Source organism: Ciconia boyciana, chromosome 3, assembly GCF_034638445.1.
Source record: "Ciconia boyciana chromosome 3, ASM3463844v1, whole genome shotgun sequence".
Classification (NCBI taxonomy): Eukaryota; Metazoa; Chordata; class Aves; order Ciconiiformes; family Ciconiidae; genus Ciconia; species Ciconia boyciana.
Genome location: NC_132936.1, coordinates 72479066 through 72494555, shown reverse-complemented (window position 1 = coordinate 72494555; position 15490 = coordinate 72479066). Strand labels below are relative to the sequence as shown.

Sequence of the window (15490 nt, the reverse complement as noted above, 5' to 3'; positions counted from 1 at the left end):
TGCACTAACAATCTTTGGGCACCAAGAATGTCATTATATTTAGCAGTCAGATTCTTTAATGATGTTTTTATTAAAGTTCAGCATGTACAGTTGACTTCTCAGGTCTCCTGTTTCTTTTGTGCCCCACTGGATATAAAAATGCTCTTTGGGGTATATCTTGTGAAAGTACGACTTGGGTATATATTGCACTGCAGACTTGTCATACAACAGTGGCAGCCTCCTGGCAGCTGGCAGCATGCAGGCAAATTTCCTGAATGGCATCCTTCTCCTCAAATGCTGAGGAAGGGCATAAGAAATTCAGTTTAAAAGACCCTTCCAGTGATTTAAATGGGGAAAGAAGCAGACAAAGAGACTGGGAGCAACAGCAGCAGGTCACTTAAGAGCTGACATGCAAGCTGAAATACCTTCTGGACAGGTTAAATGCTTTTTGTTGTGAAGGGGTAGTGCCTGGACTAAGTCTTGCAAGTATACCCACTGTGTGCTGTGAGGGAGTGATGGAAGTGTGACGTGCGTAGTATAGTTGCAGTTTTTCAGACTGGTATTAAAAGTACGTGTTCAGTCAGTCAATGTTTTTGTTAGTTTTTCCTTTTGCAATGTATTCAGTGAAGTATGGCAAGGTGGCATGTTTGCTGGACTCACAAGGAAGACCTAACTACTGTCAGCCTGATTTAACAGTTTTGAAAGCTTATCACTCTGCCTCTAAACTCTGTGTTCTCTATTTTTATGGTTGCATTTGCTATCTTAATACATACCCATACCTGCAGATTTTGTAATAGTTATTCAGCTCTTTTCGCCTGCAAAGCATTTTACAGATACCAAGTCTTTGTCTTAGGGTGTTAGGAACACATCAATTTGCAACTAGAATAAGTGAAAATCCTTTGAATGCTTATTATGAATATGAAGAGATGCTTTTATACACTAGTCTTATATCTTATCTCTCACTTTGGAAATAGAATACCTCACTCATTCATGTTGTGTATCATTCCCCTCTTACAGTAATCCTATTTACTTGTAAATCCCCAAAACTCCTCTTAAACACTAGATTTGTGTTATAGGAATTAAAAAAAAAAAAACAAAAAAAAACCAAAAAACCAAATGCAGCCTCAGCTGCAACTTTTAATATTTTTTTGAAATCTCAGGATCTTCAAAATGGTAAGCATGCATTCCCAGGGTCTGTTTGCAAGAGGAAAGGGGAACCCTTAGAAAGCTGTGTCTCTAGCTGCCCACCAGTTGCCTGTAATGAGGCCCGAGTGTCTGTTGAACTCTCCTCCGCTCCTACTGCCTTCCTGCTTCTGGTCTTTCCCACTTAGGCCCAGCATTTCCCACTGGCTTTCAGCCTCGTTTTTTGCTCTACCTTTGTCTGAGTCATGTCAGATGGAGACAGAGAATCCCATATGTCTAAGGGTAAGCACATTGGCGTTAATGCAGGACTGAGGAAGAACAGAAGGGAGACTCTATAGAACTGGTTTCCACCAGAGGTGCTAAGAGGCCTGGCTCATGAACAAATTTTTATTTAACATTAAATGATCAGTGTTTAATTTCATAGCTGGTTCAGCCAGAAAAATACTTGTAGTGTAGACAAAGGGAAGAAATATCACCTTCTTCCCCCAGGAAAAAGAGAAAAGTTAATACACCTTTATCTCTGGGTGTGTATATCTAGAGTATATTAAAGATTATAAAGTATATTGGAATAGCTGTTACTAAATAATTATAAAATGTGATATGTACCCTAGTGTTTGAAGAATGTCTCTAACTTTGTGAATTCCTGTTAAGCCATGGTAAGCTTTTGTTAAATTACATATTTTGACAGAAATGACAATGAATTTCTGGACCTAAGAATAAATGAACACAGATACAAAAGTGGTTCCTTGGCTTTATCCCTGTGTAATCTCAGCATACAACTACATAATGTTTGATTCATAAGAGTCCAAAAATATTAATAAAATAAGCACACCAGTTTTTCTTTGGAAACCATCTTAATGAAAAGAGAGTTCAAAAGTGTTATTGCTGCTTCTAGCTGTGCTTACAACCTTGTTTCCCTTCACTGACTGAAGTGTTCTTGCAGTGAGCTGGTTTTGCTTGTGGAGTGTTCTGGTGTTTGCAAGAGGTATACTACCAATGGAGTAATAATCCTGGCTTCTTCAGATTTCTTCTTACCCCGCTCCCTCACAAATTGCTCGGTTTGAACATCTCTGTTTTAAAATATTCAGGGAGTTAGGGTGTTATCAGAGGTCAGACTTTAAGTGAATTAGGAATTAACAATTAAAGTAAATAATTTTAAACTGTCAGCTAAAGGGAAAAATAAAAAGCTTTGCTTATGTCAACTGAGAAACAACAACTAGTAGGCTGATGATAGTGAATATAAACCTAATTTGCCCACTACATAGCTATTAGAAGCCAGTATACTTGTAGATTTAGTTTTGCTTATTATTTAGTTGTGTATCAGCCTTACCTAGAGTGCATTGTCTATGTGCTTATGAAGATGCCATTCTTCTCAAGGGGGACATAGGCAAGCAGAATCGAGGAAGCATCTAGGCTGGAAAGGACCTCTGCAGATCAAGTGGTCCAGCCCCTGCGCAAAGCCGGGCCAACTGCAGAGTTAGATCCGACTTAAAAGGTGGATCAAATAGAAACTAAATCACTTTGGGGAATTCAATGATGCATGGACTTTTGAAAGCTGTGTCCTGCATGCCTTCTCCCAAGATGTTGCGGTTTAACACTGATTTTTTAATTGTTTTTATATTTTGTTGTCTTAGCATTCCCACAAGTTTGGTCAGAGAGAAGAGCACGCTCACGCATGCCCTTACATTTTCACCTGTTGCACAAAATCAAGGGTCAGAAACAATGTTAAACTGAAATCCTGGCAGTATCCAAGCCCAAGAACCTTTTGGTGTCTTGAACGTGCCATAGATTTTATCTTCACATGTTGTCCTGTTCATCATCAGGCATGTTCATCACACAGCTATTACTATTATTAAAATTCTCATTATAGGCAACAGCAGTTTTACCTGCTCATTTTTTTGTGTTTAAATGGCAGAACTTAAAGGCCTTAGTGTCCTTGTTCCTTTCCACATTTTCCCTCCAAAGTTACTTATTTGGGGCATGGGGAGTTTGCAATTTTGTGCTCTAAACTGGATCCATGCTGGCTTCTTAACTGCTGCATTTCAGGGGGTTTAATGTATACGCTAATCTGTGAGCTTAGGCAGCTCGCGGCCAGAGGCAGCGATAATACTTAAATTGTCCCAGCAAGACCGAGAGGGTGGTTGCCAGCGTCCTGAAGGTAAAACTCAACCGGTGCTCAAGAACGAGATAATGCAAACACAGACTTGTGAGCAGTGAAGGGTAGGGTTTTACCTGCCTGCACAGTAACAACCTCATTAATTTTAAGTGATGTGGAATTGCTGTAGATCAGGTTTCTGTCTGGCCGTAGTGGTGATATGATGTATGGGAGAATTCCAAGATTCATGATCTTTAAAAAAACAAATATGTTGTAATGTAACTGTTTTGGGGGTTACAGGTTTTCGGAAAAATAGGAAATTTCCCGTGGGTGTTTTCACATCTTGCTATTCTTTTGGGACAGAGCTGTAAAATAAGCTTTTCTTTTCTTGTCATCACTTTAGGTCAACACACTTTTTTTTTTTCCCCCTCCTTCTCCCTCAGAGGTGTGTCTGCATGGAAAGGATAGTGAGCTTTGCTTCAGGAATAATTACATATATTGTTCTGTATATTATTTGAGTGATGATAGGATAGAACTAAATTTTTTGTCTCACATAAGTTTGCCTTAAAGTAAAAAAAAAAAAAACCAACCCAAACAAAAAAACCCCACCAAACCGAAAAAAAACCCCAAAATACCCTCCCAAAACCCAACCTCCTCCACTGCCCCCCCCCCCCTCCCCCCGAAAAATAACTGCGAAAGAAAGAGAATAAGGTAATATAAGCTCGAAAGGTGCATTTGCAAATAAACTCTGGAAAGACCCTTACAATGATATGAGGAAGGAAAGGAATTGTAGTAATCTTAGAACAAAAACTAGTCCTTAAAAAAAATTAATAGTGGCACACAGATAATAGAACATGTCTGTTTAGGAAAGTTTGATAAAAATGAAAAAAATATATATTTATATAAAGATATACTATAACATTAAATTGAGAAGGGAACTAACTCTTTTCTTTTTTTTTTCTTTTTTTTTTTTTAAACAGTTGAACAGACAGAACATTCCAGTGTAACTTTGAAGGAAGACACTGAAACTATGGAGACAAGTCCATCTGACTCAAACACCAAGGATGCTGTAGACGCTGAGAAAGAGGATGCTCATACAGTTAAACAGTTGCCGTCTTTGGAAGAAGACGCAGAAGACCTTGACCACACATCTGAGCCACAGTCTTATGATCTGGGTTTTAAAAAGGTTTTTAAATTTGTTGGATTCAGATTCACAGTAAAGAAGGAAAAGACAGGAAAATCGGAACCAGTTCAACTGCTTACTGTAAAAAAAGAAACACAAGATGTCCCTGAAGGAGCTGATGATCAAAAAGAGGTCAGCTCAGAAGAAATAGTGATGCCTGAGGATGCACTCTCTGCAGAAGACACCACCAAAGACATGCTGAAAAATGAAAAAACAGAAGACGAATCTCCTAAAACACCAGAAGCAAATGAGATTTGTTCTCAGTCAGCTGCCTTAGCCACTGATACTGCATCGCCATTAAGAAAATTTTTTACTCAGGGATGGACTGGATTTAGAAAAAAGAAGAGTTTTAGGAAGCCTAAAGAAGATGAACTACAGTCTCCTACAAAAGAAGAGGAGCAAGAAAAAGAGGGGGCAACGTTAACAACAGAAACCAGTGAACAGGAGGAGAAATCTGAGTTTGAGAAGCAAGATGAAGAGAGGAATGTGACAGCAGTAACTATTGAAGCACATGAGAAGGAGCAAACTGAAGGTGAAAAGCAGGAGTCAAAAAAGACTGTGGCAGCCATAGGAGTTGAAGCAAGTGAGAAGGAAGAGCTAATCAAGCATGATGAGCAGGGACAAAAAGAGGATGTAGCAGCAGCAGTTGTTAAAGAAAGTGCGAAGGAGAAAAAAGCTGAAGATGATGATCAAGAAACTAAACTGGTGGAAGTCTCAGAAGATCTTGGTAAAAAGGAAGAAAAACCTGAAGAAGGAGAGAAAGAAAGTGAAGTGACAGAGAAACCACTAAAAACAAGGCCAGTGGTACCTGTTACCACTGACAGTATGAACGGAGAATTGAAAACATCGTCAGAAGTCCTACCTGTGGGAGAAAAACTGGAGTCAACAGAGAAGCGTGAAATAGACCACAGAACTGAAACATCGTCTGAAGAGAAACTTGAAACAGGATCTTTGGCAATTGAAATTTCTAGTGAACAACTTAAAAAATCTGAAGGAAGAGAAGGAAATAAACCTGCTCCACTGGGGAAAGAAACATTTGATGAAAAAACAGAGGAAGCAGAATTGAAAATGTCACCCACAGAAGACATCACACAAGGAGAAGCTCCAGATAGAACCACAGAGAAGAAAGAAAGCAAGGAACATGCGACAAAACTGGCTCTGGGTGCTCCTGAATTGAAGTCCTTTTCTACTTCTGAATGTTCAGTTGACACAGAGGATGATCAACAGTCAATCAAACCCACTGATGAAGGACTACAGGGAAAAACTGGCATAGTTATGACTGATACTATCAAACCAGATGAAATAACCACAGAAATAACTCCTGAAGAGGCAGTTGGAAAGAGGCCTCCAGAAGGTATCACAAATGAAGCTGAACTGCTGTCTTCTCAAGAAAAAACTAAACTACAAGGCAGCCCTTTAAAGAAACTCTTTACAGGTACTGGATTAAAAAAACTGTCTGGAAAGAAGCATAAAGGCAAAAGAGAAGACTCTAAATTAGGGGAACAGGGTGAACAAATTCAGCACTTATCAGATTCCCCGGATAGCCCAGAGGAACAAAAGGGGGAGAGTTCTGCTTCTTCTCCTGAGGAGATGAATGAAATTCCTTCTTTGGAAAAATCTGTAGATGGAATGCAGGTCACTGAAAACGAAGATGCTGCAATTTCAGATGTGGAGCGAAAAAGAGAAAGTGTTACACCCTGGGCATCATTTAAAAAGATGGTGACTCCCAAGAAACGTGTCCGAAGACCTTCTGAAAGCGATAAAGAAGAAGAAATTGATAAGACAAAGAGTGTTGCAGTCTCTGCAACTGAAAATGCTGTTGATGAAAATCAGGGAGAATTAAAAGAAAATGGGATGGAGCAGAAACCAGAGAAAACCACAGAAGAGCCCAAAAGAAAGGTTGACACATCTGTGTCTTGGGAAGCTTTTATATGTGTAGGTTCTTCAAAGAAAAGAGCCAGGAAATCATCATCATCTGATGAAGAAACTGAACATAAGCTTGGTCAAGAAAGCCAAAAAATAGAAGAGTCTGGACAGAGCAAAGAAATGGCAACAGATGCAATTCTTACTAGTTCTCAGGAGAGCGATCAAGGACAAGGGAATTCTTCCCCAGAACAAGCTGGAAGCCCATCTGAAGGTGAAGGTATTTCAACATGGGAATCATTTAAAAGGTTAGTCACTCCTAGAAGGAGATCCAAAACCAGAATGGAAGAGAGAACTGAAGACTCTCTTGTGGGATCTAGCCTGGAGCATTCAACATCAGATGGTGAGCCTGGAAAAGATGATTCATGGGTTCCATTTAGAAAACTGATGCCTGGGCGCAGGAAGAAAAAGTCAGATGGAAAGCCAGAACCAACTCATCTTAAACAAGCAAGAGAAGACATGGCAGAAACAACTGAAGAAGATTCAGATATTCCAGCTGTTGTTCCTTTATCCGAATACGAAGCAGCAGAGCAGGAGAAAATTGAAGCCCAACAAGCTAAAGATGCTGAAGTGATGAGAGAGCGAACCTCAGAGCAAGAGAGAGCAGAAAAATTAGAGGAGACCCTAAGAACTGAGCAAACCCATGAAGGGCTGGTACATGCAGTTACTGTTACCGTTGTGGAAGGGGAAAGGGCAGTTACCAGTATTGAAGAAAGGTCACCATCTTGGATATCTGCTGCTCTCACGGAGTGCATTGAGCAGGCAAAAGAAGAGGAAGAGAAAGAAACAGATAAATCATTTGAATCACATATTATTGTGGAAGAAGCAGTGGTAGCTTCTAAGACAGTGCCAGAAATGAGAAAGGATGTAAGTGGTGACACCGCAGCAAGTGAGCTAGAGCTAACCTCAGAAGCAGTGACAGCTCTGGAGGAGACAGCAGAAGCTTCCTGCACTGAAGAAACAATGGAAATGTCCCTTGCAGAGGAGACAACTGAGATGGTTTCTGCTGTTTCACAGTTGTTAGAAACTCCAGATACTACAGAGGAAGTTACACCTGTACAAGAAGTAGAGGCCACTGAACAAAATTTGAAAGAATTAGACAAACAGACGCAAAAAGTTCTTCACGAAGTTGCTGAAAGAGTAAAGTCAGCAGATGTAGCACAGCTGGTTAGTGAAAGAACCATGACAGCAACTATAATTACAACAGTGCAAGCAATTGAGTCAGAAGTGAAAGATGATGCTAAAGATGGGAACGTTGTAGGCCAGGAAACTGTTTTGCTTGAACAGTCCTTGAAAAAAGGAGAAAACAAGGAGGACGGCCTCCAGCCCCAGGGAAGTGCAGGGAGCATTCAGGGCCAAAATGGAGTTGAAGAGAGTGTTCTACACGAAAGTTCAGAGAGAAGCGAAGTATCTGCTGCCATTAAAGAAAGCACAGAAGGATGTGAAAATGTAGATGTATCGCGAGATGAAAGCCAGGGGCAGGCATGTGAAGAAGCAGTTGTAGAAGACCGTGAAGAAATATCTGAAGTGCAGAGGACAGTAGAGAAACCTTCATCACATGACAGAGAGTTTCACAGCATCAAAGCCGTCACTCCCAAGGAAGAGCCATTTGCAAAGCAGGAGCCTTCTACTGACACTTGCCTGCAAGAGCAACTGCCCATAACAGAGTTGACAGTAGATGAGACAAGAGATGAATGTATTCCAGAAGTACAGACTGCAGTAAGTATTACATATAACACAAAGGTTTATTTGTCAAAGAAAAAAATCAGCAAGTGTTAGATATTATAACTAACTTAGAACTGGGTTTTGGCAATATTACTGTCAAGGACCTTCCTTGTGCAGCCTGAGGCAACTGAAGTTCATTTCCAGTGATACGCACACACACAGATGTCCAGAAGCAGCAGCCACTGAGGCTTGTGTGCAGAGTGAGGTGGATGCGATTCCTACAGAAAGGGAGTGGGGAGGTGGTGTGCATGGATCCAAAGGTGCTGAAACAATTGCCATTAGGGCTTCTGCACAGCACAATGTGACTGAAGATATTATATGAACACCTGAGATACATATGTGATCCATATGGTACCATACATAGTGAATGGTATCTTCAGTTGTAGACAGAGATACACTTGTAGCTGAGGTATGTCTGCAAAGGGAGGAAATTAAATGACACCACTATCTCCAGCTTTAAACGTGCAGGAGTTATTGTGGCTGATGTGTTCCCACCTTCTTCCCTACCTCCTCACCGTCTTCCTGGCTTAGTCTTTGTTTCAAGTGCTGTCGGCTGTCCCTTGCTTTAGGCTGCCCTTTGTTTAATGAGCTGTGTGTCCTGAGAAACTGAACACAAGCTGGGATCTTGGTGACTCACTAATCTCAGTGTCATCGCCTCACGCTCTTCCCATAACCCTCCTCCTTTTGGTCGTTTCTTCTGGTGCTTTTTCAACCAGAGCATTTCTGGTCACTCTCTGCTCATACCCTTTTTCACAGGTCTGTTGCAATTCTCCACAGGTGCAGGACAAGACAGAGGATGAAACTTCTTCCTTGGGCCTTACAGCTGAAGAGCCTGTGCAGCTTGAAGGAGAGGGCAAAACCCTCACCATGGAACCAGAGTGCACAGAAGCAGTTGTCACTGTGATCCCCGTTAAACCTGAAAGACAAGATGAAATTCCTGACTTAGACTCACAAGAGCAGGCTTGTACTAAAGGAGTTCCTAGCAGGGCACCTGCCCAGAGAGAGGAAGAGGAAGATGATGCTGTACTCCTTGGACTAAAAAGCACAGAAGTCACTGTTACTGAGGTTCCACTGCAGGATGAGGTAAAAACCTCTGCCCTTCCTTCAGAAACAATTGGCTCAGAAGCAGCTGCAGGTGCTGAGCAGAGTGTGAGGGATGAGGCTGGCAAGCACATTACAGCAAAAGATTCTGTCCCCATCCTAGAGCCACAATGTAGAGAAAAAACAACTGAAATAGCCTCCCAGAGTGATGAAGCTGAAGGTGGCAAAATGGAAGATGCTATGCTCGAAACTGAAACACACTTAGAGAGTGATACCACTGCCACTGAGGCTTCCACGCAGATTGAAGCAGACAGCATATCTAATTTAGGATCAACATGCCCAGATATCACTGAGAATGGAAACACTGTCCTCACTGACCTAAGTCCTAAGAAATGTGAAACACCAAGCAGCTTAGCTGAAGAAGAGACTGTGAAAAAAGAACAAGAACTTGTAGAAATGTCAGACTGTCAAGACTTTCAGAAAGAAGATAACAAAAATGAGCAATCAATGGAAAGAGCCAAAGAAGTATTTGAATCTGGAAAACGGGAAGCTGTGAGAGGTGATGAACATTCAACTGCTGTCCAGCAAGAGGTTTTAACTGTGCAAGAGGAAGGCTCTGACTCAGCCTTCCTACAAGCTGAAAGCTTGGAGGCTCTGAAAGTGCCTGTGCCTGAGGCAGCTGCAGCAGTTGAAGAGCATGTCATGGCAGAAACTGTAATGCCCACAGACACGACAGCTGAAACTGTACAGCCCTTGGCAACCACACCAGAGCAAATGGCTTCTGAAGAGGTCCCAGTTACTACTGTTGACTATTCAGGCTGTGGGACTGCAGAGCTTGGTAGTGCAGAAGCACCTGAGGCTCAAGTAACTTCTGGTTCCATAAATGGAATATCAGAGGAGCAAGAGAGTACAGGGCAACCCGAACAAAATGGTGTTCCTCTAAGTGACAGTCTGTCTCTGACCCATGTGGAATTTGAGAAGGATGTTGTTCAGTCTGTGACTATAGAGTCCCAGAGTACAAAAATTGTATTGAATGCCATCCAGACGGCTGTTCACAAACTTGCAGAAACAGAAGAGTCAACTGCCTTTGAGTCAGAGCAGCACATTAAGTCCATAGGGAAAAGCCCATCAGATACAAATATACCTGAACTTCTGGAAAGTACACAGGTGGATCATCAACTTCCATTAAAAGAGGAAGAGATACAGAGTAAAGAACAAGAGCTCCAGCAATCTGGAATAGTGAAAACTGCTACTTTAACAGAGTCTGCAGAAATTCATGCAACTGTAGAAAAAACAAAAGACATGCTATTAACTTCTGAGATGCTGAAAGATGGACAAAGTCAGAATTTTTTAACAATTGTGACTAGCCCTGAAGATGTTTCAAGGGAAAGTGTGAGACTTCAGAAATCAACACTAGAACTAAGTACTTCAGAAGATTCAACCAAAGACCCCCTAGACATACACCCACCAAAATTAAGGGAAAAAGAAGTTGTGCAGATTATGGAAATCCCAGACCAACATACAGGTCAACAAACATGCAGAGAAAGTGAGGAAGAACAACATCACCCACCAGTGGAAGATGGGAAAGCACAGACGTGGGAGGATGATAGTTGCCAAGAAGGAACATCTTGTGATAGTCCACAAAGTCAGAATTCAGTGGCTCCTGAGGCCTTGAATGTAAGTAGGATTTTCAGCCAGCAATTTCTTTGTTTTTCCAAAATAGTTTTGGGGGTCTCAAACTGTTTTGTGTCTCTCTCTCTCTTTTTACATTTTGGTGAAAGGCAACCGCTCCCCAGTTTAATCAATAGGCCAAAATCCCCCCCCCCCCGCCTCTCTCTCTGGCTACTCAATGCCTTGTTTCTTTTCTGCACAGCTACTCTCACTTTAATGGCCTTTGACTTGGCCTGTAGTTTAGGGTGATATTTCTGGGAGGTTTCCAGTTTTCCTAAACGCACACTCATATGGCACATGTTTTAATGTATAGGATTTAATCTGCAAACACCCTTTCTCTGTAACAAAGCTCTTCTTAAAATCCTAAAGGATATGAGTTTTGTCTTCCATGGTAAACCTGGAGTGCCTCATGTACCAAAGCTCTTTGAACTTCAGTGAAATCTGCATCGGAAATGCTAGGTATAGTCTCTCCCTAGGATATTTACTGCACTTGCTCAATTAAGTCGTGAGACCTTTATTTCTGTCTTTGAGAACTGCTTGGGAAAGTAAGATATTCTTGAGAGAGTAAGTTGTCATTAATAAAGCTTTTTTACTGTCATCTTTCTTTCAGATGTGCTAAGCATCCATGTGGCATTTGGAGAGATGCTAGTCCTAGAGAACAACTGACAATCCTGCAAGAGAACCGGGAGCTTTATTCACTACCCTTTATTCTTGGATGTTAACATCTGTTCTTCTGAAGACCTCACCTTTTTTGTCATTTCTATTAAAAAAAAACCAATGCCTTTAATGTTGGCTATATCCACATGTGTGTTCCATTCGAAGGTCATTTGCCTCTGCCCAAAAGATACCATTTAGACTGGAGATGCACAACTGAGTGAATGGACAGACCACTAAAATTTGTGCCACAGTTATTACCGTCCCCTCACTTAACGTGTGTCCTGTCTGTCCCATCTCCTTGAATCCCTTCACTCATCCCTGAATCCCCCTACCTTCTTTCTGCAGTCTCCCTTACCCTCTGCATCTTCCGTAGCTGCCTTGATTTGACCTACAAGTGGCCGTAGATGCTGCTTGACTTGTGCATGAGGGGGAAGAGGAGGGCTGACTGACGAGAACACGAGACTTCTGGCCGAGTAGCAGATGTGTCTTTATAAAACAGCAGGAACTGGATCACGCACAAATTCTTGAGCAAGGTGCTCAAGATTGCTGCCTTTCAGTCCCATTCAGGAATCTCTATCCATCCTTCAGTTGTATTTGTGCAGGCCTGATTTAGTCAGAAATCACTTCTACAGTCTAGCTTGAAGGGAGACTGAGAATACCATTTTTCTGTTGTTCCACACTTCAGGTCTCAGGACTGGACTGTAATGTGTTGAATATTTATATGTATGTCTTAAACCCAGTTCTGATTTTAATGTAGAGCTATGATACTTCTGTACCATTTAGGTGTACCCTTAAATGAATTTTGTAGAGTTAGCCTGGAGAGGAAATTGATACCATTGGAGTGGAAATTGATAACATGTAGTTTCCTATTTATTGTTCCAGGTTTTTCCCCTTGTAAAATCTCTCAAACTTGGCTGTCTTGCTTTGAATATTTATATGTATATCCTAAACCCAGTTCTGATTTTAATGTAGAACTATGATATTTCTAAACACAAAAGGAGAGTCCTGACCTGTGTCAGATCCACCAATCACTTCTACTTCCAGTCCCTGGTTTCTGAGAACCCTCCTGACTTACCATTTCCCTGCTGTCTTGCTCATGTAGCAATGCCAGTGGTACCACAACCCTCAAATCGCACCCCTCTCATTCCAGAGGGAACCACTTGCTCAAGGGAACCACCCAAGCCTTTACCCACACCTACACCATCTTACATCCCTCCTGCATACAAGCTTCCTCCTTTCCCAACCCCTGCCTCAACTCTTTCCTATCACAGCATTTCCTGAAATCCTCCCTGCTCCTATCAATTCCCTGTCTTCACTAAGTGGGGAGTAGGAAGGAGGGTAAGGGCCTGGTGATGAATTCTGCCTTGGATTGCAAAAAGCTGATGAGACCTTTAGGGTGCTGAGATCTTAAAAACCTTCATGTAAGGTGGATTGCACTGACAACAGCTGTAGACCAGAATGAGCAGGGCCCTTTAACAACGGAAACAAGCCCCAAGACTGAGAGTCCTGGGCTGTCTGTCCACAACAGGAGTTGGTCCTCTCTTTTGTTGTTTACATTAAAATCAAACACAGGGTACAAGTCCGTACTTCCTGCTCTGATTTCTAAAGTGAAGGTTACAGATCGCACTTTGTGAAACATGCCCATCAAGTTGAACAATAGCTCACTATCCTACCTGTATAGTAATTTATTTTAAAACCAACTTTTAGTGTACAAATGCTCTTGTTATGGCAGGTGCTTGCCTTTCCTTGAGGCTGCACGTACAGCAAACAATGTGACTGATTGCACTGGTGTGATTGCACCATCTGGTGCTGCCCTGTGTGGAAGCATCAAAAGATTTTTCCTTACCTCAGAGCAAATTATATAAATATTTAAAGCCGAACAATGTGGTTTCAAACAATCCAGTCTATCTCTGTCCATCGTTAGCAGCAGCTTTCCCCCTTAGCTTTGGGCAATTCTAACAACCCTGGTTGGTTTCCACAGGTTTAAATTGGCTTGCAAGTTAATCATGCTCTTAATAACACCTCACAAATGCAAACTTGGCTGAATTTGTACAAATTGTATACCTATGTACGTTAAGCCATATTGCAATAACTGCAGCAGGTAAAATGAAGTAACAATAGCATGACCTGTGTAATCCTGATTCTTATGTTTGTAGCTCCAAAGCTGTTAATAATATGTAAAGTTAATTCTTGTCTGAACCTCATTTAAATAAAGCTAGCTTTACCACAATGTAAATTGTCTGTTGGTAGTAATTGGACAGGCGAGTGCTTAAACTTGCGGGTTTTCTCCATTAATCCAGGGCCTAGGTAAGCAATGCAACAAACTTAACTATAAAACAAATACGAAAGCTTCTTCTTATAACTGATAGCTAAAAAATACTGCACCTGGAACCACGCTCATGGTGCAAGGAGCATGCCTCCACATAAAGATACTACTTTGGTCCAGTGTATTGCTTTGGCCTCTGAAACTCATTTGAGACTGTGACTTCTGGCTTGTGCTTAAAAGCTTGAAGCTTTCTCTAATCCAATGTATTGGGTTACCAAATTTGATTTTGTGTTTTTAAGGTAGATTTTCATTGATTAAATAAAATACAACTACAAATTTGTTCTAATGTGTGTATGTGGTGTTTTTTTCAGCTTGCTTAGTGTAAATTGTTTTCTGATGGTTGCTTCATCTTTGGAGAGTTAGATTTGCACCTGACAATTCATTTGTTGTTGACTGACGTTCAGCTTTTGATGTGAATTAAAGGAACTAATTACAGAATTAAACTGTGATTTGGTTGTAAGTTTCTATAAAAAATGCATACTTCAGAAGAAGTAATAAGAATAAGGTACTTCAGAAAACTGAAGAAAAAAAGCCTCCATTAAATTCAAGATAGATAACAGTATTCAGTGAGCCAGAATGAAAAATTAGTAAATCATATGCCTTGCCAGTGTAACAGAAGTATAAAAAAACCAACAAACAACAAAGCAACAACATGAACGTCCACAAAAAAATTGGCATAGAGGAATAGATTAAGGACCTTAGGCATGTAACTGGTATCTTCTAGGCTCCCCCACTTCTGCTTAGTTGGGGTATACTCCTCATGGCACCAAACATCTGGAGGTGCCTGTGATTTATATTCACAGACCTTGGACTTCAACCATGAAATTTTTCCAGCTGTCTATGTTCTATGGCTAAGGATGTTTAGCAGCATTTGTATCTCAAAAGACTTGCATAGATTCACACCTGAACTCATTTTGTAAAGCTACACATTTACCTTCCTATCTCAACTAAGATCCTAAATCCAGTATCTGCAAATACTTACCTGCACTGGTCACAGCAAATGCAGGGATGTCAAAACACTGCAGGATGCCTGTCCCTCTTCTTGCTCTCATATTGCATCAGGGGGCTCATGCTGCAGGGGACTGATCTCACGGCCTAACTCTGGCAACTGGAGGTATAGATCAAACCAGCATCTTCCACCAGACTTTGTGCTCAAGGCACACAACCTCTGCCAGTCCTTTTGCAAGGTTTACGCATTTCTACTACCCTGTTACTGGCTAACATGAAGTCCCTAAACAGGCATCAAAGTAGGGATTGGAGACCAAGCCTCTTGCATCCCAGGGAGGTTTGTGTGCTGTTTTCTCTTTTGTAAGGCTGTTTTATTGGCAATAGCCCAAGTATCCTGCCTATTAGCTCAAGCTATGGAAGTGGATTGGGCTTTCCCATTCAGATCCAAAACATATGGGAGGCAGCTGTGCTCGTTGAGGAACCTGCACAGCTTGGATACAGCAAGTGCCTGGGGATGGGCAGGCGGCTTGCCAAAAGCACAGAGGATTCCTGAGATGGTCATGTCTGGATGTCAAATGCTGGATGTTTGTCATTCACACTGCTACATGGGAGGGGAGCAGGCCTGAGAAGGCTGATGGCCCTGCAAGGAAGGATATGGTTTGGAATGAGGAGCAATGTGGCCAGTGGGATTGGCAGCACAGGGTTTGGAGTCCTGATTTCGCAGAGATGGATGATGTGTGGTAAAAGAGGGTAACTCATAGCTCTCTGAACATTTTAAGATGCTGCAAACAAGATGGAA

At 41.5% G+C, this 15490-nt stretch overlaps 1 protein-coding gene across 3 annotated transcripts in view; it reads left to right on the top strand.

The window, feature by feature from the left end:
- The window catches only part of AKAP12 (A-kinase anchoring protein 12), a 32281-nt gene extending 18202 nt beyond the window's left edge, over positions 1-14079 (top strand). The window contains exons 3-5 of one of the 3 annotated variants that reach the window (XM_072856105.1): positions 4198-8042; positions 8826-10766; positions 11371-14079. In XM_072856105.1, coding sequence (XP_072712206.1) covers positions 4198-8042; positions 8826-10766; positions 11371-11379 — 5795 coding nt within the window. In that variant the 3' untranslated portion in view covers positions 11380-14079. The remainder of the gene's footprint in view (positions 1-4197; positions 8043-8825; positions 10767-11370) is intronic. The other 2 variants (XM_072856108.1, XM_072856106.1) reach the window with 2 other exon arrangements.
- The last annotated feature ends 1411 nt before the right edge of the window (positions 14080-15490 follow it).